Source organism: Vipera ursinii (assembly GCF_947247035.1).
Source record: "Vipera ursinii genome assembly, chromosome: 17".
Classification (NCBI taxonomy): Eukaryota; Metazoa; Chordata; class Lepidosauria; order Squamata; family Viperidae; genus Vipera; species Vipera ursinii.
This window is the reverse complement of record NC_139530.1, coordinates 2,935,408-2,961,060: the sequence shown is the minus strand read 5'-3', so window position 1 is coordinate 2,961,060 and position 25,653 is coordinate 2,935,408. Positions and strand designations below refer to the sequence as shown.

At 46.5% G+C, this 25,653-nt stretch overlaps 1 protein-coding gene across 1 annotated transcript in view; it reads right to left on the bottom strand.

Annotated features, from left to right (window-relative positions):
* PRDM16 (PR/SET domain 16) overlaps window positions 1-25,653 on the bottom strand; it is a gene marked incomplete at its 5' end in the record, with an annotated part of 172,594 nt that overhangs the window by 85,655 nt on the left and 61,286 nt on the right. The window contains one exon of the mRNA XM_083375787.1: window positions 6,768-7,117. Within this exon, the coding sequence (XP_083231913.1) occupies window positions 6,768-7,117 (350 nt within the window). The remainder of the gene's footprint in view (window positions 1-6,767; window positions 7,118-25,653) is intronic.

The window sequence follows — 25,653 nt, the reverse complement described above, 5'->3', positions numbered from 1 at the left end:
TATTATCTCAAAGGGGAGAAAGCCACTGCTGGCTAATCGGGGAGAGGGGCGGGGAGGAAAAAAATGAAAGGAAAACTAAGAAAATTAAGCTGCTTCTTTTGCAGAAGATCCATCTTGCACCCTAATCCAGCTGTTTGTTCAGAAGGTTGAGAAAGATACCAGCAAATCAACACACACACACACACACACACACACACACACACACACAATGGTCTCACTTGTCACCCAGGTAGTGGGGATCTTTTGCAAAGGGAGATGGCTTGATGGTTATCAGTCTGGGGATTAATTAAGCTTAACCAGGAACCGCTTCCAAATCCAGGATGTACGGAAGAGAGCAATGGACCCGGGCAGGCTTGTCTCATTTATAGAAAACTTAAGTGCAAGCGCTTGGAGTAAAGCTCAGGAGGAACTGAGTGTTTGAGCGGTCGGCCAGTGGAACAGACCGCCACATGAAATATGAGATTTTTTTTTACCCCTTAAATAGAAGCTGGGTGGCAGGAATTGGGCAGGTTCTTGTTTAACGAAAACCAGGACCAGGGGTGACATGAAAGCACGTCTTCCAATATCTCGGGGGCTGCCACAAAGTAGAGGGGGGGGGTCCACCTATTCTCCAAAGTGCCAGAAGACGGGACTAGAAGCAATGGATGGAAGCTAACCAAGGAGAGAAGCAACCTGGAATTAAGGAGAAACTTCCTAACCGTCAGGACAATTAACCAGTGGAACAGCTTGCCACCAGAAGATGTGAATGCTCCAACACTGGAGGTTTTTCAGAAGAGACCGGACAGCCATTTGTCTGGAATGGTCTAAGCCGGTCTCCTGCTCAGGCAGGGGGTCGGACTAGAAGACCTCCAAGGTCCCTTCCGAGTCTGTTATGCTGTTATCTCTGAAGAGCAGATATTGAATGAGATCATCCTGAAGACTCGCAGAACGGTGGGGACTGAAAGGGCCCCTCTGCAAATCTCCGCACCGTCTTTTTTCTCCCCCTCCTCTGAAAACCACAGCTCTCCTCTAACAGAACAAATTCTAGTGTAGCGCTGGCTTCCCTCTCCTTTGGATTTTCCAACGTGACGAAGCGAATAAAAGATGCCCGCAGGGACCTGGAAACAGGGCTATATTTGCAGGAACGATCTGACGGCATTCCAGCACGAAAATGGCCTGAGACGGGCTCCTATCTTCTTAGGAGGCTTCCCAGAAGACGGGGAGAGACAGAGAGACAGAGAGAGAGAGAGGGAGAGAAAATAAATCCATTTTTCAACCCTTTGGTCACCAGCAAAACTATTCTTGGTTCTCCCCTCTCGATTTGTTTTGAGTGCAGATGATAAAATGCCAGTTCAGAGGCCGGCCTTTCGCGAATGCCTCTCTAAAAAAAAAAAAACACGCAAAGAAAACACCGACTTCCTATTTTCTGCTTGTGAATCAGAGCGCTTCTATTTTGAGAGAATTACAGATGAATTATTACCCCTTATGGAAATAAAGGGAGAGATATCGCCTCGATATTCTCAGTTTCATACTTTGGCTGGCTGGCTGGCTGGCTGGCGGTCTCCGCTCCCCCTCCCCCTCCCCATTCCTTATATACCCATGTTTCCAACCCATTCCTGACATAGCTCTTCTCCGGCCACGTTGGGCTGAAGGTGACCTCATGGCCTGGCTTTCGGACGGAGGGGAAAAGACGCTCGTCTCCTTGGAGTTACTTGGGCGGTGTTTTAAGATGCCCCGAGCTAGAAGGAAAATGGGGGAGGGGGAAAAAGGGGGGAATAGAGGCCACTGCTGCCTTTGGGGAGAGAGGGATGGGAAAGGGACCCCCTTGCCTCGCAAAGCTGAAGCGGGGTTTCTTAAAGCTGGCAACTCGAAGAAGTGTGGATTTCGGCTCCCAGAAGCCCCCAGCCGGCAGTAACCAATGCTACTGACCGAACAGGGTATTTGTAGGCTCGGAGTTGAATTGTGGGGTCCTGGGTGCTCTCTGAGCGTGGCGGTATTCTTGCAGACGTTTCATGACCAAACTGGGTAATAACATCAGTGCTAGAAGGGAGTGGGGTTTGCGAGGAGGAGGAGGAGGAGGACTGTGGGGTCCTTGGTGCTCTCTGAGCTGGGTGATTTTCTTGCAGATGTTTCATGACCCAACTAGGGAACATCATCTGATGGGAAATATTTGGGAGAAAGCTGGTTTGGCTACATTTTTTTTTTAAAAAAATGGACAAGAAAAACATTCTAATTTGAGGAACCTGGGTTCAAACATTTCCATTCTATTAATCAGCTAAGGGTGGGTGGGTGGGTGGGGGCCTTTAATAAGGTCAAACATCTAATGGAAGTGTTTTAATTCGCAGTGGGAGACCCGTTATCAGCTTCTCAATGTACTCAGAAGAACCCTTCAAACGCAGCCCTTTCCAAAACATCCATTCCTCCTCCATTTTTCAAAAGCGCAGGTGACTCCCCTCTGATGCTGAGAAGGGAGAAAAAAAAAGCAGATTTTTCTGCCAATGTTTGTATTGCCCCAAAAATAAAAAATAAAAAAACTGCTGTTAAGAATAGGCCGGAGTTGTTCCGTTTTCCCAAGGATTTTCTCCCGCCTTCGAAGGCCCCAGTTGTATAAGTTCGAAGGCCCTTTGAAAGGCGAGGAAGCAAAAGTAGATGGAAAGAGTAATTGAAATACGGATGGCGAGAAAAATCAATGGTGAGCCTGCACAACTTAGGAGAAATAGCAAGAGACCCCGCTGATTCCTTTGGCGGTTCAGAGTGTGCTTTTTTCCCCCCTCCCTCTCTGATGGGGAAACCTCCCAGGTGTGGGGGCTAATATTTGTCTCCAGGACTCCGTATTCCATTGGCCACTTCCTCTAGCCAAATAAATACAGTGCGATCGTAGGATTTAACCCGGCGTCCTGATCTTCCTACGTGTGGATCTGCGCGAGAGCTGGGAAGGCTTTTTCCTGGTTTGGGGTTTGGTTTTCGGGAAAAAATCCCCCCCCCAGGGCTGCAGAGGGAGCACACAAGGTGATTTATTTCGGGGTGCCGTGACTTGGATGTGTCAGCGAGCAAGGGAGAAATAGTCTCATGCAAAGAAAGGGGGGAAAAATGACTTTGGAGAAATGCAATCCCATCAGGCAGGAGAATTGGAGGGTTAAGGGGGAGTCCCCCTTTTTGAGGGGGTGATGTTTGGATAGAGGGTTGGGGGGTTTTTTTGTCAAGGAAAATAAAAGTTTCAGATGGTAGAACCGGGACGGTTCCTAAACGAAATGGTTTCTGTTTACCACCCGACGAGCATCCTCGCCAAAGACGGCAGCCGATGGTTCTGGTGGAAAAAGCATTGGTTTGAAAGTATATGTTTAAACGGAGGGCCTTAATTTATTTATTTGTTTGTTTTATTAAATTTATATACCGCCCTATTCCCGTAGGACTCAGGGCGGTTTACAGGGAAAATTAAAAGCATAACATACAAAATTTAAAATCAGTTAAAACGATTAATTAATTCAAGTCCCCGAAATTTAAAACTAAAACCCAATTAAAAATGAAAACCCCTCAGTCTGGGCCAGACAGCTCGAAAGAGCCAAGTTTCCAAGCATTTAATTGGACATTAAATGCTTGAAAACACAGAATGTGGGATCATAGGACCTGGAAAGGGCACGCTGGCTGAGGAATTCTGGGAGTTGAAGCCCACAAGTCCTAAAAGGGCCAAGTTTGAAGAACCCTGCTCTCAAAGGAGGCAAATGACCGGCCGGCCGCAAGGAGTATAAACCCCTCCGTTCCCCACCATCCAGTCAGAACTGAAGAAGCTTCTTGGATGGGAAGCAAAAGGTCTTCAAAGGGAAAAGAAGAAAGCCCAGTTGCCTCCTGGGGAAAAAAAAAAAACCTTTGAGACCGCCATCTGACCCCCACACGGTCCATCCATCCCTTCTGCACCTTTCCTGAAGACCCTTTAGCCAGGTTGGATGGGTATTTGAGCAGTTGCTCTTCCAACAGACGGAGAGAGTCCGTCCCACTGAACTTCATGGGGTTTACTCCTGAGTAGAGGTATATAGAGGACAGCTTCCAACATCACAGTCAAAACCAGCTTCTTGCAAACGCAAGAGAGAAGAAAGACTGCTGGTTCCAAAATGCATCTGTTCAATTGGTTGTGAACTGAATGTTGGGAAAATTCAGCGTTCGCCTCCCAGCCTTCTTCTTCTATTATTATTATTATTATTATTATTATTATTATTATTATTGTTGTTGTTGTTGTTGTTGTTGTTGTTGTTGTTGTTGTTGTTATATTATTATTATTATTATTATTATTATTATTATTATTATTATTATTATTAATTATTATTATTATTATTATTTCATTGGTTGGTTCCAGTGCAAAAGTGCCTCGTTTCCAAAGAAAGGAAAACATTGGCCTTCTCTTTGGCCTTCACGGATCCCACTTGGGTCTCGTGGTGTGTTTTGTGAGTAGAAACGGTGGAGCGTGGCAGGGGGGGAGACGAAGTCCAGGAATATGCTTCTAAATGTGATCACCTGCTCTTTAAAAAAGCAAACGAGCATAGAGATGGCTATGAAGCCTCTGTGTGTGTGTGTGTGTGTGTGTGTGAGAGAGAGAGAGAGAGAGAGAGAGAGAGAGAGAGAGAGAGAAGGAACAAGCTCATTTGTTGATCTTTTAATAAATTAATGCTTTATGACTGGCTTTGCCCAGTGCAGGGAGTGTATTGTGGCTAGGAATCGCTGCTCATGGGAACTGTTTTTGCAGAGCGCGCTCCGGTTTCCAAACAGGCTGGCCAGCTCCAGAAGCTGGCTTAGCTTTTCTTGTGTCCCCGGTGACGGTCCCGCAGAGGAGCAACAAGCCGCACACAGAGGCTTCGCTTATTATATTTGAAAGATAAATATTTTCAGAGAGGGAGGAATATAGAGGCTGCTGTGCCGAGGATCAGCTTCCATGTTGATCTCAGCCCAGATGGATGGCCTAGAATTCTAGTAAATGCAAGAAAGGAAGAAAGGAGGGAAGGAAGGAAGGAAGGAAGGAAGGAAGGAAGGAAGGAAGGAAGGAAGGAAGGAAGGAAGGAAGGAAGGAAAGAAAGAAAGAAAGAAAGAAAGAAAGAAAGAAAGAAAGAAAGAAAGAAAAGGAAGGACAGAAGAAGGGAGGGAGGAAGGAAGGAAGGAAGGAAGGAAGGAAAGAAAGAAAGAAAGAAAGAAAGAAAGAAAGAAAGAAAGAAAGAAAGAAAGAAAAAAGAGTGGGAAGAAGGGAGGGAGGGAGGGAGGAAGGAAGGAAGGAAAGGTGGAAAGGTAGATAAGTAGATAGATAAATCTTAGGTTTCTGAGTCTTTCCTCCTCTTTCTAGCTCCCCAACTGACGCCTTGAGTTCCTTCGGAGACGCCTTCCTTCGTTCCGCAAGGAGCTTCCGCAGAGCTCACCAAAAACACACATGGCTTGTGCAAATCCAAGAATTCCAGAATTTCCAAGGCCTTGAGAGGGGGTGAAAGAAGAGAGCAACAAGAAGGGTAGACGTTTCCACCGACCACTCCGGGAGGGGGGGGGGTCTCCCTCAAGCATTCCAGCAAGGAAGAGGTTGGCTGCCAAAGTATGAGCAAGCAGCCAGAACCTCTGAGGTATCTTTGCTCACTGCCGGATTGGGAGAACCGGCCCATGGACCTTGTCCAAGTTCCGGAGGAAAAACATTTGGATTGCATCGATCTAACTTATTTGTCTAGCTAGCCCATCGTCTCTTCACTCGGGGATGGGGGAGAACAGGCAAAACTTGAGGATTGGTTAAAGGTAAAGGTAAAGGTTCCCCCGCACACGTGTGCCAGTCGTTTCTGACTCTAGGGGCCGGTGCTCATCTCCGTTTCAAAGCCAAAGAGCCAGCGCTTGTCCGAGGACGTCTCTGTGGTCATGTGGCCGGCATGACTAGACGCCAAAGGCACACGGAACGCTGTTACCTTCCCACCGGAGCGGTCCCTATTTTTCTACTTGCGTTTTTATGTACTTTCGAACTGCTAGGTTGGCAGAAGCTGGGACGCGTCACAGGCGCTCACTCACAAATTAAGGAGGGCAGAGTGACAGAATCACTGTGTGCAAAAGCCCGTCAAAAAGTGGAAGTCAAGAAGTCAGGAATAGGTCACAAAAAGACCCCTCTTCAAATCCAAGATACGTCACAGCTTTCAGAGGAAATGTCATATTTTACCAAAGTTTTATTGATTCGTTCGAATTTTTTTTAATCCCACTTTTATTACTTCATAAGCAACTCAAGGCAACATCTGGTTCTTGATTTTAAGGTGATAACTGATCATTTGCAACGGCCTTACTGGAGGATGTCTGAATGGGCTAATTTTACACGAATCCAGTTGCCTTTTGAAAAGAGGAGTGGCAAGCACCTTTGGGACAACCATGGCCTGGATAACTAAGAATCTCCAGAGACATAAACCGTTGTTTGCAGCACCATGGAAAGCTCCCTATGAAGAAGACCCAGCATAGAAGAAGGTGAAGATGACTCAAGGTGCTATCAGTTCAGCCCACTTAGATCTGGCCACCCCTGCCTGGCTGAGGAATTCTGGGAGTTGAAGTCCACAAGTCACCCAAGGGCCAAGTTGGAAGACCCCTGGCCTAGGATCTAAGAGTTGCAGGTTGCTGTGCATCTGAAGGACGTCTGACACACGGGTGAAGTGGTAGCCACCACCACAAAGACATATCCTCGCCGTTGCACAATGTGGCACCAACATAACACCCCCTTCTCTCTTTATGGTCTCCCGAAACTCAAGGTCCGTGCTTACGGCAACCTCGCCCTCCACGTCAGAAAATCTTACCTCCCATCCGAAATTGGTCTCCTTCAACGTCGTCCTGGGAAAAGTCAAGTAGGGCCCCAACCTCTCTCCAACTTCCAGCTTCTTTTTGGTCCAAATGCCCAGTCCGGCTCCCGGAACGGAGGATTCCCTCAGTTCAAAGTCAGGCGGGATCGGGATATCATCGGGAATGTAGACAGGGGCCTCGTACGGGGAGCCTTCTTTGGGATTGAAGTCCTCGCCCGTGGGGAAAGGGGAGGGGGGTCCGACACGTATGGGAGACAAGACACTGTCTTCTGTCTCCTCCTCTCCGCTTTCGCCAGCGAGAAGCTCTGCCTCAGTTTCATACATGTTGGTCACAATTTCGTGGTCGCCTTTGAAAGGAAAACACAAGGAAAAAAAAAAGAATTATGAACACCTCTGGTTGAGGTTCTTCACCGGACTTGCCGTACAAGATCCACAGAATTGCGGCTTTACGGAAGTCACCTCCAGAGCCATCTGGTCCAACCCTTTACTCACACCACAGCAACGAGCTGGCCTCCTGTAGAAGGGAGCGGGTTCGAATCCCACATACACCCTATCCCAGCATCCTGGGGGGATGCTCAAATTAGAAAAAGAGAAAGAGAGAGAGAAGAGAGACAGAGAGAGAGAAAGGGAGAGAGAGAGAGAGAAGAGAGAGAGGGAGAAAGAGGGAAAGAGAGAGAAGAGTGAGACACACACACACACACACACACACAAACACACAGACAGAGAGAGAGAGGGGGGAAGAAAGGGGGGGAGGAATGCAATCATAACCCCTTTGCAAACAGACCAGAACGGAGAATTCTTAGGCCCTGTTCTCCATTCAGCACACGAAAGCTTCCATGTTTTTTTTTTTTAAAAAAAGCGAAAAGTCCTGCCGCTAAAACATTTATTTAATTTAGGCGCATTCAGAGGAATAATTATTAGGTTAGAAGTGGGCGTAAGATATTTGGGTTCTTTCTTCCACCGATTTGTCCCTTAGGTTCACAAAAGCCGTTTCTTTCAGGCACAGGCCTTTGGGGAGAAGAGCAGGGGGCGGGGGGGGGGGGGGTTGTCTGCAAGTGAAGAAAAAAAACCCCTCCAGGAGGAAAACGTAGACACACAAATGGGACAGAGGCAAAACAAAAGTAAAATCGCAAGGGGCAATAATTAACTGAATTAGTCCAAGTTGGTGACCACATCAAGTTAGCGGTAATTTGAGTGTGCCCCACTAAGTTGCGGTGGCCTACAGCAGCGAGGAACGTCCAGCGTTCGACAGGACTGGGGCTGAGGTTGGCCCTTTATTGTGACTTTTTTTTCCCCCCCATATAAAGCGCACACCCATGCAGAGTCGGGCTAAATAGCTTTAATATCGGAAAGCCAGCCCCCCCCCCTCCCCAACCTCAGAACAATTAGGAAATTAGCGTGATTATTTTAGCAGGCTGCAAAGGACTGAATTGCAAAGAAAGGTCATTTGTTCAAGAGGTTTAGTTGCTACCCATGTCTGCCTTTTTTTTTAAAAAAAAAAGAACAAGTTGTAGTAGGACAAAAATTAGCAACTGTCTGACAAGGCTGCGAAAGAAGACCACGGTGGGTCTCTTTGGTGTTAAAATGAGGGAGGGAGGAGGCAGAAGAGGAGAAGGAGGAAAGAAGAGAAGGGGAGGAGTAAAAAGAGAGAAGAGGAGGAGGAAGAGAGATGGTGGAGGAGTAAAAGGAGAGGAGAGAAGGAGAAGAAGGAAGAGGGAAGAAGGGGGGAACGAGGAGGAGGAGGAGGAGATGAAGAGGGGGGAGGTCATCTGTGTTCAATGGAGGATTTGCTTTGGGGGGGAGAGAAGAGAGAGAGAGAAGGGAGTGGAAGGGGGGGGCGGGAAAGGAGGCAATCCTGCTTACACAAACATGGCCCCAGAAACGGGCTTTTCAGAAGCATTATTTGCCATAATCCCCCAAATATTTGTGGTTTCAATAAATGTTCGTCCTCTGGGTATTAGCGAACCAAATTATTCCCCACTCTGCCATTAGCCTCTTGTGTGTGTGTGTGCGCGCGTGTGTGTCAAAGGTGCCTCCTTCAAAAGCAACATTTGCCTTGAAAGAGGTTTTTATGAATGGCGGAGGGAGCTAGATAAGCTAGCTAGATAAGCGGGGGGGGGACATGAGAGGAGCCTTCCAATATTGAAGGGGGGGGTGTCCAACCTCTTCCCCAAAGCCCCCGAAGGCGGGACAAGAAGCCACGGATGAAAACTGATCAAGGAGAGAAGCAACCCGGAAGGAAGGAGGAAATTTCCTAACAGTCAGAAGAACAATTAACCGGTGGAACAACTTTGCCTCCTCCGGAGGACGTTGTGAATGCTGACAACGCTGGAGGTTTTTAAGAAGAGACTGGACAGCCATTGGCCCGAAATGGGATGTAGGGTTTCCTGCCTGAGCAGGGGGTCCAACTCAGGCAGGAAACCCTATATACCATTTCAGGCCAATGGCTGTCCAGTCTCTTCTTAAAAACTTCCAGCAGTTGTCAGCATTCACAACTTCTGGAGGCAAGGCATCGGGAAGGCCTTGGCACCAGCCTGGGAGGAAGGCTAGAACGGCAAAAGCACACGATGCCACGGGGCATTAAAAAAAAAACAACGCTGGGAAATTGCAGGATGTCATCCCTCTGGTTATTGATTTTCTTAGTTGCATTTTGTGTCACTCGTCCGTCCCCCCCCCCCCGGTTTGGTCCTTGGGGTGGGGGCAGTCGGGTTTCGGATGAGACTTTTAAGTGTGGTGACATCCCCTCATGTGATGATGCTTTCGTCCCATCCGTGGCGGGACTCCAGGGGCAGAGATCTGGCAGATCAGCAGAGAACGGGATGTTCACAGGGGGAATTAAAAAAAGGAAAGGAGTGGGGGGGGACGGGAAAGGGAGGGTCTTTTTTTTCCTTTTTTTTTTTTTTGCTCAGGGATAAAATAGCAACAGGCTGTGAATCTCTGCCAGCAGAAAACAGAGAGGCAAAATTATCTGGGCAGCCAGGGAGGAAAGCGAAGACGAAGGCAAGGAATGATTTGCAAAGAAATGAAGGCGAAGGAAAATGAAGGCCTTGCGCCAATCAAGGCCGGAATACTCTTATAAGAGGGCAGCAATCTTGTTATCCAACTGTGGGGTTTGGGGGTTGTTGTTTTTTTTGTTTTTTTCTTTTCACTTCTACAGCCAAGAATCAGACAGAAAGCACCTCCAGATCTGCTAGCTGGCCTCTAGGGTGCTGCTTCCTGGCTATTTTTAAAACTCATCGGTCTGAAGGACCCCCTCCCCGATTAATGTGCAGGCTGTGCAATTTGGAGAAGCATTTACCTGCCCCTGTGAAATATTCCACGGAGTTCTAGGCTTAAGAGGAGCAAAAGGAAATCAATCAAGAAGGGAAGGGAAGGGAAGGGAAGGGAAGGGAAGGGAAGGGAAGGGAAGGAAAGAACGGAGGGAGGATGGAGGGAAGGAAGGAAGAAAGGAAGAAGTGAGGAAAGAAGGAATAAACAACTGGATCAAACAGAAAACATAAAGCAGAAGTGAAACCAAAAAAAGCACTCGATATCCAGGTGAAACCCAAATAAATAAAGATGACGACAAACGGAGAAAATGAACGTGCTTAGGGTTTTTTTTTAGTTCTAAAACTGGAAAATGTTAAATTTTAGTGGGTTTCTCCTCTTCTAAAAGCCGCCAGCAACGGGGCTGGCCTAAGCGAGAGCTTGGCGCTCACAAGACAGAGAAACAATTCAGGGGTAAAGAGGAAAAAAAGTTTTATTTTTCTGAAACCCAATTCTAAAACCTCCCGTGCCGTGGGGCAAAAATCAGGCCGCGGCGTTTTAAGGGAGAAAAGAGAGAGAGAGAGACGAGAAATTCCACCGAGAGCTTTAATTTTTCGAAAGACAACATTCAGGTGCTTCCTCATATTAAAAAGTTTTCTGCCAGGGGAACGGGGAGTAGTAAGACCTGTAACAATATTTCAAAGTGTTTCTTAATGCACATTTCCCCCCTTTGTAAAACTAGCAGGGAAGCTGCCTAAATACTTCGCTGTTAAATGGCAGTATTATATTTCTGGTAAAAGTTAAGCGTCAGTCAAGCGTCAAATCTATTTCTACCCGGAAATCTATTAGAATCATTAAGTGGACCTTTAACTGGATATTATTATATATTTTTTTCCCTCCAGCTTTCTTTCAATTTGAACCCCCAGACATGTCAAAGGTGCTTAAACCTGATCGCATTTTAATTCAGCTTAAAAATCTAAACCATTTCCCCCTTCCTTCCCCCATTCAGATTTTGCAAAAGAAATCAGGCTGATGATAAAGGGCTTAGATAAAGCTTCAATGGGTTGCAAAGTACTTGTTACAGATGTACAAGGGAGAATCGGGTTTGCAATTTCCCTTTGATCGGGCCAAAATTCCTGGTCAGTCCTATTTATGCATTTTGTTTAGGGTTGGATCGGATGTCCCGCGCAAACGTGGATGGGAAGATTCAATATTTCCTTTTTTTTTTTTAAGCAGCAAACATGCACTGCTACTTTTTGCAACACGTTTTTGTGTTTTGTTTTTAAAAAAAGCTGGATATATTTTATCAATATAGTCCATTTGGAAGTGCTGAGCTTCCGGTATCTTGAATTTAGGACTCTATATCTTTGATCTGCCTTTCTAAGAAAGCCAACCTCATTCATTCCAGTAATCAGGATTCTCGCCTCTGCCCAAGCCCCAGGTAAGAGGAACTGAGGATTTTATTTTTTAACTCCTCAGACAAAAAGAATAATACAAATGCTTACAAATAAACCATCAAAAATACCCAAACAATATTGGAGGGGGGGAGAAACTGTGTATAGGTTGGAGGGTTTTTGTTTTTTTTTAAAAGGAGAGGGTGGAAGAGGCATAGAGTGGGCTATCTGCAAAATGAAGAGATGCATTAAGAGATCACTAAAAGATGCTATTGGTTCAGCAAGTTTTTATATGCAATGAAGGATTAGTGCTCTAGTCAATGAAAGCTGAGAACTCTTAAAGTCCATGGAAATGGATGGATGAAACAGGTGAGGAAAAAAGAAAAGTCGTCCTAAAAGAGCCAGAATTAATAATAATAATAATAATAATAATAATAATAATAATAATAATAATAATAATAATAATAATAAGAAGAAGAAGAAGAAGAAGAAGAAGAAGAAGAAGAAGAAGAAGAAGAAGAAGAAGAAGAAGAAGTTGTTGAAAGGGACCTTGGCGGTCATCTAGTCCAACCCCCTGATCAGGCAGGAGACCCTATCCCATTTCAGACAAATGGGTGTCCGGTCTCTTCTTAAAAACCTCCAGTGTTGGAGCCTTCACCGCTTCTGGAGGTTTATTAATGCCTTCAGTGGTTCCTGCGGCAGAAGCCAAGCTGTGTCTCCCCTTTTGCAAGTCTTGAGCCGAGTCTTGGCTCAAGTCAAAGAGGGCGAAATGACTTTTCTCCCGCCTTCTGAATTCTCCATGAGTTTCGGGTCCTGAGCAAGCCGGCCAATTTTGCAAAAAAAAAAATAAAAAATAAAAAAAACCTTGCAAAAAAGGTGAGTTTCGCTCCTAGAGGATTTATTAGAAGGGCTGGGATTGGATGGAGCGGACGGTTTTTAAAGGGGCAAAACTGGCAAGCGTGCCATCTCGGGTTCGGCGTGAAGAGGAGGAGAGAGAAGCTGACACGCTGGATTTGTTCAAGTTGCTAGGATATGTGGTGTGTGAGTGCGTTTGTGCGGGCTGTGGGTGTCGCATTATTTTGGCCCAGAATAGCAATGTCCTGTGCCGCAGTTAGAGAAACGTTTCAAGTCAGGAATGACAATCACTTGGGCTGCCAGGCTGGAGAAAGAATTGGGAGGGCAATCCTTGGGGGGGGGAAAAAAGAAAAAAGGAAATTAAAAGAAACTCATTACCAGCTTGGAGGGGAAAAAAAAACCTTTTGAAATGATGCACACAGATACACAGGAGAGAGAGAGAGAGAGAGAGAGAGAAAGAGAGAGAGAGGGAGGAAAAGAAACGGGGGGGGGTGGGAAGCCATCAAACCATTTTGTTTCCTCTGGCAGCTTTGATAATGGGAGGAAAAAGTTTTGAGAATTTTCTTTCAGGTGCCCTTGCAAGGAAATAATAGCAGAGGGGAAGAAAAGAGAGGGCAAACGGGGGGGGGGGGGAGGTGAAATGAGGGAGGGGGCAAAGGAAAGAAGATACACTGAGTCTCAGGTTTAAGGAAATTTCCCAACGGAAGGAAAAGTCTCAAAAGGGGGGGGAGTTGTGTCGCGCTTCCCACAAGAGTCTTCATTAACAGATCACGCAAAAAGATGCCTTTTGTGGGGGGGGGGGAGAAAGAAAGACGAACGCTGGCCCTCCAGATTTCGGGGTGGGAGGGGTGGGGGGGAAGAAAGGAAGAATTAATGTAAGTCTCCCATCCCCAAGAAGGAGGTGGGGGGGGACTTCATTGGCAACCCCGAATCCCTGCCAAGCGCAAAGCCCAAAGTTGTTTTGTGTTACCTTCATTGACATTCCTCTCACACCCCTTTCCCGAGGTGGGGAAACAGGAGTTTTTTTGGCACGGTCGCGGATTAAAACCACCCAAAAAAAAGGGGGCTCGCCAACATGTTACAGATGACCAGGAATAATTGATATTTCCTCGGGGGGTGCCGGGCCAATGTTACACACACACCCCCTCCACGCACGCAACCCCCTCCCAAGGGTTGGGGGAGAAGGCAAGGTCCCCAAATTAAGAGGAGGCCACCCTAGACTTTGCAAAATGAAGAGGGGTGGTGGTGGTTGCAAGAGAAATACTGGAGGGAGGATTGAACCGTGAGGTGGATGTTAAATGCAGTTTTACACACACACACCCCTTTACCCCCCAAAACCCCCACTTGGGAAGGAAACATTTCAACCTGGCAATAGCCAGGAGGCTTTTTCCCCAAACCGTCCCACACAGCCCTTTCCAGGGAGTTCCAAATTCACACACACAAACACACACACACAGAGACGCACACAGCTCTTGGCCTGCATCTTGCTGCAAAACTCTGCAAAAAGGAAGTTTTTTCCCTTGTGGGAGAGGGGGGGGGGAAATCTCCCTTTTGAGACACAAAGTTTTCCTCTTTCTGGGTGGGGAAGCAGGAAAGAGGGCAGCGTTTAGGATCCCAGCCTTGGGAAGAAATTGCTGTATTCCTTTTTTTTCCACACACACCCCTTCCCTGTTTTTCTCATTCTTCTTTTTAAAACAAAACAACAACAACAACAGCAACAACAACAAAAAAACCCTTCCCTGTACCTTTCTCCGTTCATTTAAACTTTCTGCACGGAGGAAAAACAGTGGTGTTAACTAGGTAGGAAATCTAAAATCAATAACTGTATTGGGAGGAAGGAAGGAAGGAAGGAAGGAAGGAAGGAAGGAAGGAAGGAAGGAAGGAAGGAAGGAAGGAAGGAAGGAAGGAATTAAAAGCATGCTGGCTGGGGAATTCTGGGAGAGGGGAGTCCACCCACCTAAAAAAAGGCCAAGTTTGAAAAACACTAGAGCAGATGATGTTTGAGGTTCCTTCCAACTCTAGAGCTGGGTGGCTTGAATTCAAGAACTCATTCTAGGATTCACGCCACACACAACCAACACACACACACACACACACACACACACACACACACGAGCGCTTTGGTTTTAAGCAAAGGAAAAATAATTTCCCGAACTTATCAACCCCATCAGATGCTTTGCAGTTTCAGCTTTAAATCTCCAAAAGGGGGGGGGGAACTAGGTCAACATTCTTTGACCCTTTTCCTTTATGGAAGTGGCAATTTTGATCAACCCTGGTTGGCTTGCGGTGATGATTCTCTGGGAGCCCGACCTGGGCCTTGTGTCAAGTGTTTCTTTTAAAAATTACCAGGCAATTACGGCTTAGGTGGTGGTGGAGGAGGAGGACGCCCGATGGGGCCCTTATTCTAAACAGCTTTATTTATATGCATATTCTTCCAAGAATTTGTCAGCCGCTCTTACATCCTGACTGCTTCAATAGTGACAGGCCGGTTGAAATGGCTAATGAAGCTGCTGTGATTTTGATCAGAAAGGAGGAGAAGAAGAAGGAAAGAAAAAAAATTAATAAAGGGAAAGATGCTGTTTGTCTTTCTCTCTCTTACTCCATCCCTTGGCTAAGATTCATCTCCTCCGGGAGCTAAGGAAAGGAAGCCAAAGGAGGATTGTGGAGCATCCTTCTTTCACACTTTCTTGCCTTCTTCTCCCCACATTTTAAATCATCATTGACTCCTTGCCACAATCCTGGCCTAAGCACTAGCTAAGCTGACAGTGCTCTGGTAACTGGGCTTTTGATTTTCTCCTTAACTATTCATCACTTGGAAACATCTGGGGGAAAATATAGACTCTGGACCTGGTGCCTGATCGCCCTAGGGAGGAAGCCAGTGGATATTAAGCTGTGATCACATTGGAGGAGAGGAGAGGAGGGGAGAAAAGGAGGAAGAGGAGGAGGAGGAGGAGGAGGAGGAGAGGAGGAAGAGGAGAAGGAGCAGGGGAGGAGGGGAAGAGGAAGAGGAGGAAGAGGAGGAAGAAAAGGAGGAAAAGGGAGGGAGGAAGGAAGAGGAGGAAGAGGAGGGGGGAGGAAGGCAGGAGGAGGAAGGGGAGAAGGATTGGATAACCATTTGTCTGAAATGGTCCAGGTTTTCCTGCTCGAATATGGGGTTGGGCTAGAAGACCTCCAAGGTCCCTTCCAGCTCTATTCTGATTGACTGATTGATTGATTGATTGATTGATTGATTGAAATGGCCTAGGGCAGGGGTAGGCAACCTCGGCTCTTTTATGACTCATGGACTTCAACTCCCAGAATTCCTGAGTCAGCTGGCTCAGGAATTCTGGGAGTTGAAGTCCATGAGTCATAAAAGAGCCGAGGTTGCCTACCCCAGGCCTAGGGTCTCCTGCTTGAGCAGGGGGCTGGACTAGAAGACCTCCAAGGTCCCTTCCCACTCTGTTAGCCTGTTATTCAAGTCTGCATACAAGCAGTCCAAGCCTCACAATGGCTCATTTAGTGACTGCTCAAAGTTACAACGGAGGTGAAAAAAGGTGAGTTAGGACAGTCCTTCAACCGTGTGAACGTTGCACCCTCCCCCTGGTCACTGAGGGAACACACACACACACACACACACACACACACACACACACACACACACGCCGCAAACCCATCAAAGGGAAACCGGTCCTCCCCCTCACCGGCCGCTTTCTCCCGCAACTGTCATAAAGATGTTTCGAGTTTGAACTCTCGAATAAAGCGAATTGAATTCCACGAAGGAAGACGGCCCCCCAACCCCTCCACGCGCCCGTTTAGCGGTTTAAAGGGGGGGGGAGGGAGGGAAAAAAAATTCATTAATTTTTATTAACAGGGAGAGCCATTTGTTCCCGGTGACAATATTTGACTTGTCGGAATGATTTTCCAGGTCTGCCACGAGGTGCCTGCTCCTTCCATACATCACTCGATTACTTCGCCAACGGACGGAGTTGCAGTCATTAGCCACTGAATTAATGACGGTGCGGAGCGCGATTAATCACGCTGACAAAAGCCTGAGCCAGCCACTGACCTGCGTGGGGCTTGGCAGACCCGAGGTGAAGAAGAGGGAAGGGGTTTTCTGCCCCCCACCCCACCCCTGCCACCACCCTCGCTGCCAAAAGGGCCACCGTGACTGGCAGGAGAGGGTTCGTTCATTTATTAATTATCTGCAGGGCTTTTTTTCTCATAGAACGCTCAGAACGGAGTTCCGGCACCTTTTTTGGATGGAACCTTGTAGGGTAGGCAAAGTGGGTTGTATGACATGTGTGAGTTCCGGCACCTTTTTCTTTTACAAAAAAAAGCACTGATTATCTGATTTATCTAAAAGGGCCGGAAGAAAGGTTAGCTAGCAGGGCGTGGCGCCAGATTAATTTTTTAAAAAAAGATGTTTGAGATCCTAGAAAGAGCGCAAAGAAGAGCAACAAAGGCGATGAGGGGACTGGAGGCTAAAACAGAGTAGAGTAGGGTAGGGTAGGGTAAGATAGAAAAGGAGAAGAGAAGAGAAGAGAAGAGAAGAGAAGAGAAGAGAAGAGAAGAGAAGAGAAGAGAAGAGAAGAGAAGAGAAGAGAAGAGATGGAATGGAATGGAATGGAATGGAATGGAATGGAATGGAATGGAATGGAATGGAATAGAATAGAATAGAATAGAATAGAATAGAATAGAATAGAATAGAATAGAATAGAATAGAATAGAATAGAATAGAATAGAACAGAACAGAACAGAATAGAATAGAATTCTGCAAGATTTTTTTTCAATTCCTTTTCCAGGCCAGGCCTATTTTCCCCTTTAACTCTGTAGAATAATTCTCTACCTGGTTCTCGTTACTTACTTTTACCACTTTAATTCCTCTTTGTTAAAAAGAGAGAGAGACAGAGAGAGACAGAGAGCCCAAAATTGCTGCAAGGGAAACAGGCTTCAAAAATCCCTGATTTCCTGTTAGCTAACTGGAATCAGCCGAACGGGAGGCCAGAGGCGCTTTCCACTTAATGCTGTTCCTTCGATACGCCAATAAACGAGACTTGAAAAGAGAATTTTTGAAACAGACCTACAGGGAATCCGCACCCTGACGCAGGGGTCCCCAAACCGTGGGCCACAGCCTACTACCGGGCCGTTGCTGCTTGGCCACTGGGCCGCGTGAAGGGATGGCCAGCGCACACACGTGTGTGTGTGTCTGTGCATGTGCCCCCCCCCCTTGTGCTAGGATCTCTGCCCTAAGGTGAACTGGGAAGGGCTGATCCGGCTGTCCCCCCATTGATGGACAAAGGAAAAAGAATGTGTGTGTGGGGGGGTTACGATTCGTGTTTATGACGGTCTTGCAGGGTCCCGGGATCACGTGATCCCCTTAACAACTGCAGGGATTTCACTTCACAACTGTGGCAAGATAAGGTTGTGAAATGGGGCAAACCCCACTGAGCGAATGTCTCACATGGAGAAAGGGCCGGGAAAATAAAGAAGAAAGCCTGTTTAGCAGGGGAAGAAAGATTGGACAGCCTGAAATGGTCCAGGATCTCCTGCTTCAGTAGCAGGTTGGACTAGAAGACCTCCAAGGTCCCTTCGGATTGATTGATTGATTGATTGATTGATTGATTGATTGATATGGTCCAGGGTCTCCTGCTGGAGCAGGGGGTTGGACTAGAAGACCTCTAAGGGCCCTTCCAGCTCTAAGTTGGAGCAAAAGACCAAAGAGATGGGATGTCAAGTGATCTGCTTCCTCCATACCTGACGGAGAGCCCTGGGTCGGCCCCGGGGACAAGCCACAATCTAACTACATGGATGGGGGCTTAATTTGGCGCTCTCCCCCCCCAACACACACACACACACACACTTAAACATCATCTGTTTCCCTTTGCTGTACTCTGCCCCTGTGTGTGCAAATTGGGGATTACCATGTAACCTGATTTGTCAGCCACTGTAATTCCCCCCTCCCCACCCATATGCTTTTCCTTTCGACCCACTTATTTAAATGGCTTCCCCCCCCCTTTTTTTTTTTTGCCTTGCCATTTAACTGGGTTTGTACTTCACCCAGCGGTGCATGTAAAAACAAAAACATTTGTACGTTACCCAGACTTTTCAACTTCGGCTGCTGCTCCCGCACACATTGTTCGTATTAACAGATCTTCCCCTTTGTCTGAGCTAAAGGCCCGCCCGGCCCAACTGCAACAGCTTCATTAACATAAAACCACATGCTAATGGGAAGCAGGGCTGTTTAATGGTTTATTTTCTTATTATCTTACGATATATTTCATCTCTCCTTCCCCGGCTGCCCTCTGCCTCCACTGCTACTACATTCCTTCTTCAATTTCATGGGGTTCCTGCTTCCAATATTAGTCCGGCTCAGTCAGAGATCTGATAGCGAACAGGGCCAAAGGACTTCATTGCTGGTAAAATAAGGGGTCTTTCTTCTTTTTCTCTTTCTTTCTTTCTTTCTTTCTTTCTTTCTTTCTTTCTTTCTTTCTTTCTTTCTTTCTTTCTTTCTTTCTTCCTCCCTCCCTCCCTCCCTTTATTTTTATTCCTCCCTCCCTCCCTTTCTTTTTCTTCCTTCCTTCCTTCCTCCCTCCCTCTCTCCTTTCCTTCTTTTTCTTTCCTTCCTTCCTTCCCAAAAATCTTGGGCCAGTCACTCCCTCTCTGCCCTAAAAAGGAGGCAATGGCAAACCGTTTCTGGAAAACCTGGCCGAGATAAATTGCAGGGACTAGTCCAGGCAGTTGTGATGTCAAAAAGTGACTGGAAGGCGCACAAACACATATTCACATCCCTCCCTCGGCCCAGCCAACCACCTAAAACAAAATCAGCGAACTGTCATTCGGGCAGCTCCCAGGCCTGTGGACTTCAACTCCCAGCATTCCACAGCCAGAGTGGCCCTCGCTTAGGATTCTGAGGGCTGAAGGCCACAACCACAAGCCACGATTCACTTAACAACCGAGTGACTAACTTAACAACTGCAGGTTTTCACTTAACCCCGGGGGGGGGGGGGGCAAGGAAGGCGGTAATATGGGGCAAAACTCATTTAATCACTGTCCCGCTTAGTCGTAAGTACTTCCTCCCCGGACTTGTTTTATCAGGCTGTTCCTTCCCTGTTCCACCAAACTGCAGCCGAGGGAGAGAGTATAAATTTTCTGTTTTCCTGTTCTCTCTTCCCATCTACTTTTCCCTTAGTGTTAATTTAAAAAAAAAAGTTTGCAATCTAAACATTACCAGTTGCTACTGATCTGAAATCCACACCAGGATGCCTTTTGGCTAAATAAGCTTGCAACGAATAAACAAGCCTGCATCCTGCATTGGAGAAGGGGAATTAAAACAATTAAAACAAAAAAAACACACAAAAGAGCTCAAGCTTTAGAGGGCTGGCTTTTTCCATCTTCTTAAAACACACACACACACACACACACAGACAAAGAGAGAGGAAGAGGAAGAGAGAGAGAGAGAAAGAGACAGAGACACAGAGAGAGAGAGAACAAGAAAGAAAGAGACACAGAGAGCGAGGGAGGGAGGGAGAAAGAGAGAAAGAATGAGAGAGGGAGAAAGAAAGAAAGAGAAAGAGAGAATGAGGAGAGAAAGAACTAGAGAAAGAGAAAGAGAGAGAGAGAGAGAGAGAGAAGAAAGAGAGGAGAATGACAGGAGAGAGAGAGAGAGAAAAGAAAGAGAGGAGAATGACAGTACGAGAGAGAGAGAGAGAAAAGAAAGAGAGGAGAATGACAGAACGAGAGAGAGAGAGAAAAGAGAGAGAGAGAGAGAAAAGAATGAGAGAATGACAGAACGAGAGAGAGAGAAAAGAGAGGAGAATGACAGGAGAGAGAGAGAGAGAAAAGAAAGAGAGGAGAATGACAGAACGAGAGAGAGAGAGAGAGAGACAGAGAGAGAGAGAGAGAGAGAGAAAAGAATGAGAGAATGACAGAACGAGAGAGAGAGAAAAGAGAGGAGAATGACAGGAGAGAGAGAGAGAAAAAAAGAGAGGAGAATGACAGAACGAGAGAGAGAGAGAAAGAGAGAGAGAGAGAGAGAGAAAGAGAGAGAGAGAGAGAGAGAGAGAGAGAGAGAGAGAGAGAGAGAGAGAGAGAGAGAGAGAGAGAAGAGAGTCCCAATCTTCCCTGACCATCTTTGTGTAACCTTGTCTCCTTCCCCAACGCCAGCCAGCGTAATGCATTTCTTTAAATTAATAATGCGTAAAAGGAGATTTACGCTGCCTGGCTAAAATATTATGGGGTGCCTTTTTTTTTCTTTCCCCCCCCCCTTTGCTTTTTATTCATGCATTTGTCACTGTAGTCTCTAATGGAGGTGCTGGGCCGAGGGGATAAATAATGAAGAGTCTACCGTAATCTGGAGCCATTTGCAAATTCATCACCGATATTCTTGGGGAAGGTGCGGGAAGGACGATGAAAAATATGCCCCGGCCGCTTATATATGGCATCGATTTGCCCAATCCCATTTATTTAGAGAGCCCCACTCCGAGCTGGGTTCACACGTGAAACGCAGAATAGCTTTTTCCTTCCCTGTCCTGCCTCCCATTCTCCTCGCTCACCTTGCCCAGTTTAAAGTGGGCGGCGATTAATTAATTGGTCGGTTTCCTTCCCAAATTGGGCGGTGGGGGGGGGAGAGAAACTCACTTAACCAATGTCTCGTTTGGCAACGGAAATTTGTGGCTCAGTTGCAGTCCTAAGTTGAGGACTACCTGTATTTTTTTCCCCAGGAGGATTTCTGTGGGAGTAGGACAGGAGACGCAGAGAAAGCCCATTCCAGCTCTTGGTTTCTGGAGCATCTTTCTCAAAATGCACATTTCCCACCCACCCCGGCCCCCATAACTAGACACAAACCAGAAGACGTTTTGCAGGCCAAACCCCATAATTTAGGAGAGTTTTGCTATGCGACTTGCAACGCAAACAATGCATACATTAAGGAAAGCTGCTCACAAAAGGGACTTAGCTGGGGAGGGAGAAGGCTTGATGGGCAGTGCCTTATGGGAGACGGGGTTGGGGGAGTACGTGTGAAACAGTCAGGAAGACAGCCCCGTAGAAAATGGGAAGGAAGAGGCGCTTCTGAAGGGGAGGAGGACACAGCGACACAGAATAACCGCGTTGGAAGGGGGGGCTGGAGGTCTTCTAGACCAACCCCCTGCTCAAACAAACAGCGGACTCTATGCCATTCTAGACAGTCCAGTCTCTTCTTAAAAGCCTCCAGTGATGGAGCACCCACAAGCCCCCAAACTGTTTGTGACGATCCACAACAGTCAGGGAAAGAAATATTTGTTGAGAAACTAGAAAAGTCCAATGCCATTTCCAGCCTCCTTAGCATCTCCTGTATCAACTTCCCTTTTTCCATGAAAGGCTGGCAAATGGGACCATCCAGGATAGGCCAAGCTGAAGTGGATAAATCCATTATATTCCGCTCCTCCCCACTACATTCTATTCTATTCTATTCTATTCTATTCTATTCTATTCTATTCTATTCTATTCTATTCTATTCTATTCTATTCTATTCTATTCTATTCTATTCTATTAATTCTAATTCTAATTCCATTCCATTCCATATTCTATTCTGGATTCAAGGCTATTCTGGATTCTATCCTGTTCTGGAATCTATTCTGGATCCTTCTCCTCTCCTCTGAGTGATAGAGAATCTCCAGGGACATTTAGCCATATAACCGCAACAGAGCATCCCAACAACCCAAGTTTTCTTTTTCCCGGCTAAGCACATTTTGCACGTAGAGCATTAGATCACCCAAGCCTCCGGAAGGCAACAATCTAGTCAGTCCGATGGGCCAGTCAGTTTTATATAAAACCCTTCCCCCCCCCGTCCCCTGCCCCTCCACCGGTTCTTAATTTTGGACCCAGGGGAAAACTGTGCAACCGCACAATTCTGGCGGGTCTTCCTTTTCCCTCTGGTTTAATTCACCCATTTCCTCCAGGGCTTTTAGCAAGGCGTTGTGTTTCTTTTTTTTTTTTTTCAGATGCTGCCATCCTGTAGATCGGTGGCTGCCACGGAGGCCTTGCAAAGAGCCGGGCTCCCAGAGCGGAAACGCCATTTGTATTGAGGAGGAAGGAAAAAGCATAACAGATGGAAGGGCACAGAGTTGGAACAAGTGTGCGGCTCAACAATGCAACAGGTTCCTTTGGCTTGCAAACAAGAGGGGGAAAAAAAGGTGGGGGAGCTGCGAAAATCGGCGCACAATGCTGACAAAAATAACAACAAGAAGAAGAATACTGTGAACCATAAGCGCAACCAGTTTGGGCAGGAAAGATGCTAATCTGGACCCCGTATTCTATTGATCGCCTGATGGGAAGCCAAGATTCGGTCTTTCCCCTCCCTCTCTTTTTTAATTCCCCCCCCCCGTTGGAAAAGCATTGCTTTAAATCTCTCCCACACACACACACACACACACACACACCCGTCGCCCACCGTGATGATAAGAAATAAAGTTTAAAAATGCACAGCTCCAGCAGCAGCAGCAGCAGCAATGATCAAGTTGATCTTCTGAATGAAGGTGCCCCTTGGCTGGCAGTGATTTACATCTGATCTGAATCGGCCACACCGTCTCTGATTTCTGTATAAATATCTGCATTTTTCAACAAATCATTTGCAGTTGCAAGGCGAACCTTTCAGGCCAACTTCTTGGCTCTTTTTTCAATTTTCAGCCGTTGAAGGAGAAAATGTTTGTTTTCGGAAGACGGCTGCTAATAAGTTCGCATTATTGCCCTACTAGTGAATAAAAGGCCATCAAAATAATTGAGACACGTTCCCTTCTGTCCTCTTAGAAAACCTGCAAAGGGATATTCGTTCGTACTCAACTTTTGGGCTGGGTGCCTCCGTCACAAAACCATCCATTTCTGCTTGAAGCCGAGGGAGAAACAAGAAAGGAAATTCCAGACCATAATACTCGTGAAAGAGAGCAATGGCTTGGAATCAGGAAGCCTCCATTGTAGGGGGTCAAGCAAAGGTTGGGAACGGCTTGCCACCGGAAGTTGTGGGTGCTCCATCACTGGAGGTTTTCCAGAAGAGACTGGACAGCCATTTGTCTGGAATGGTCTAGGGCAGGGGTAGGCAACCTCGGCTCTTTTATGACTCATGGACTTCAACTCCCAGAATTCCTGAGCCAGCAGGAATTCTGGGAGTTGAAGTCCATGAGTCATAAAAGAGCCGAGGTTGCCTACCCCTGGTCTAGGGTCTCCTGTTTGAGCAGGGGGTTGGACTAGAAGACTTCCAAGGTCCCTTCCAACCCTATTGTTGTTCTATGTTCTATTCTAAGATGCCTAGTCATCACAAGTTCAGGACCTCCAAGGTCCCTTCTACCCCGTAGGATTCTATGATTCTGAAGTCATCACAAGTTCAGGACCTCCAAGGTCCCTTCTATCTATGATTCCAGAATGTCTAATCATCACAAGATCAGTTCCTCCAAGGTCCCTTCTACCCCGTAGGATTCTATGATTCCAAGATCCGAAGTCATCACAAGTTCAGGACCTCCAAGGTGCCTTCCAGTCTCAGGAGTCTATGATTCAAACTCATCCCAAGTTGGGTACTGAACACTGTCATTGCTTTCATAGTTCAGGGGTGAAATCATGAGATGCCTTGTAAGATTCACCCAATATCTACGTCTCCACTCAACACGACAGATTAGGAAACAGAATCCTACTTAGGTTTTCTACCTTTCCTGCCTAATCCCTGCTCAAGGAAGGGATTGACCAAAAGAAGGTCTCATGAGTCCTCCAAATCAGCAAGTTGCCTTGGCTAGATAGGCGCCCATCTCAATCTGTCTGTCAATCTCACCCCACCCCACCTTCCCAGCAGCGGTTCAGTCATGCTCGTCCCTGGTAAAAGGATAATTAGCCCGTTTCATAACAGGTCTTAATGAAGATTGCCGAGGAAGAAAGCTGGATAGTTTGCCAGCCATTAAGGGAGGTCAAGGGGGTCAATTTATGAACAACTGAGTCACTTTACCTGAGAAAAGCCACTTATGTAACCCGAGAAAATCAGTCTTTTGTCTCTTTATCTGCCCCATTTGTACATTGACATTTAAGTAAAGGTATAATTTATCAGTCAGGAAGGCAAACACAATAATGTAAAACAACAACAAAAGCTAGATCTTTACCGAAGGGAAGGGAAGGGAAGGGAAGGAAGGAATAAGAAAGAAAGAGCGGATCTGGAGAAACGTCTTAAGCTCTCTTTGCTCGTGCCTAATATTTTAATTTCTTTACAAAAAAACCCAGGCCCGTGTTTGCCGAACACTTCTGTGCTCACCGTAGGTGGGAAACTAAAATGCTACTGGTAAAGTCAGCTCTGCTAGCCCAAAGTCTTAATGGAAGTGCTCGTTCTGTTATTAGGAGGAGGAGGAGGAGGAAGAGGAGGAAGAAAAGAAAGAGGGGAGGGGGAGAGGGAGGAGGAGGAGGAGGAGGAGGAAGAGGAGGAAGAAAAGAAAGACGGCCTGACCAATGGTGGGAGGGGGGGGAAACAAAGTCACTTGGAAAACCTGATTTTGCCCTTTCCCTTTCATTCAATTAGCCAAAATAAAGACTCTTCCCAAAGCCCCATTGCCTTTCTTTCCGTCTTCTGTTCTATTCTTTCCACTGAAAACTACGGAGTTGGTTTTTTTTTCATTATTGGTTTGTTTTTTAAATTAAAAAAAAAAAACACCCGTTAAATTAGAATTCAAAATCAACAAGAAACGTCTGAGACGGAGACCAGATCGGATGCCAGTGGGTTGACAGCCGATTTAACCATAACAGATACAGTATGGACTTGGCTTTTTCAGAGATCTTTAAAAGCCTGAACCGTAAGACAAGATATCGGAGCTCTCTTTATTTCCATTTTCTTTTTGCTCACGTCGCTGATTTATTATCTTCACCCCCCAGCCCACTCCTTGGTTCCTTTAGTGATCTTCCGTGTTAGAAAAGGCACTGAAATAAGTGACTTAGGACCGTTTTGCACAGTTAACGACCGCCGCAGCATCCCCCAGGGTCACGTGGTCAAAATTCGGACACTTGGACAACTGAGTCATATTTATGACGGTCGCAGACTCCTGGGGTCACGTAGCCCCCTTTTGCGACCTTCTGACAAGCAAAGTCAACGTGCGAAGCCAGTTTCACTTAATAATCGTCTTACTTACTTAACACATGCAGTGATTCACTTAACAACGGCGGCGGGCCAGGTCGCAAAATGGGGCAAAACTCACTTAACGACCGTCCCACTGAGCGACAGAAATTTGGGCTCCCTTGTGGTTGTCCAAGCCTATGGACACAAAAGCCAGACGTTATGTAAGATAGATAAGGGACCGTGCCTTTTCAGAAATCTCCCCCAAATGAGATGCCCCTCTAATTTTATCTTTTTATCATTAAGGACTCCATTGGAGGCCCAGACCAATATTTCAGGTCTCCGAAAGCAAATTCAG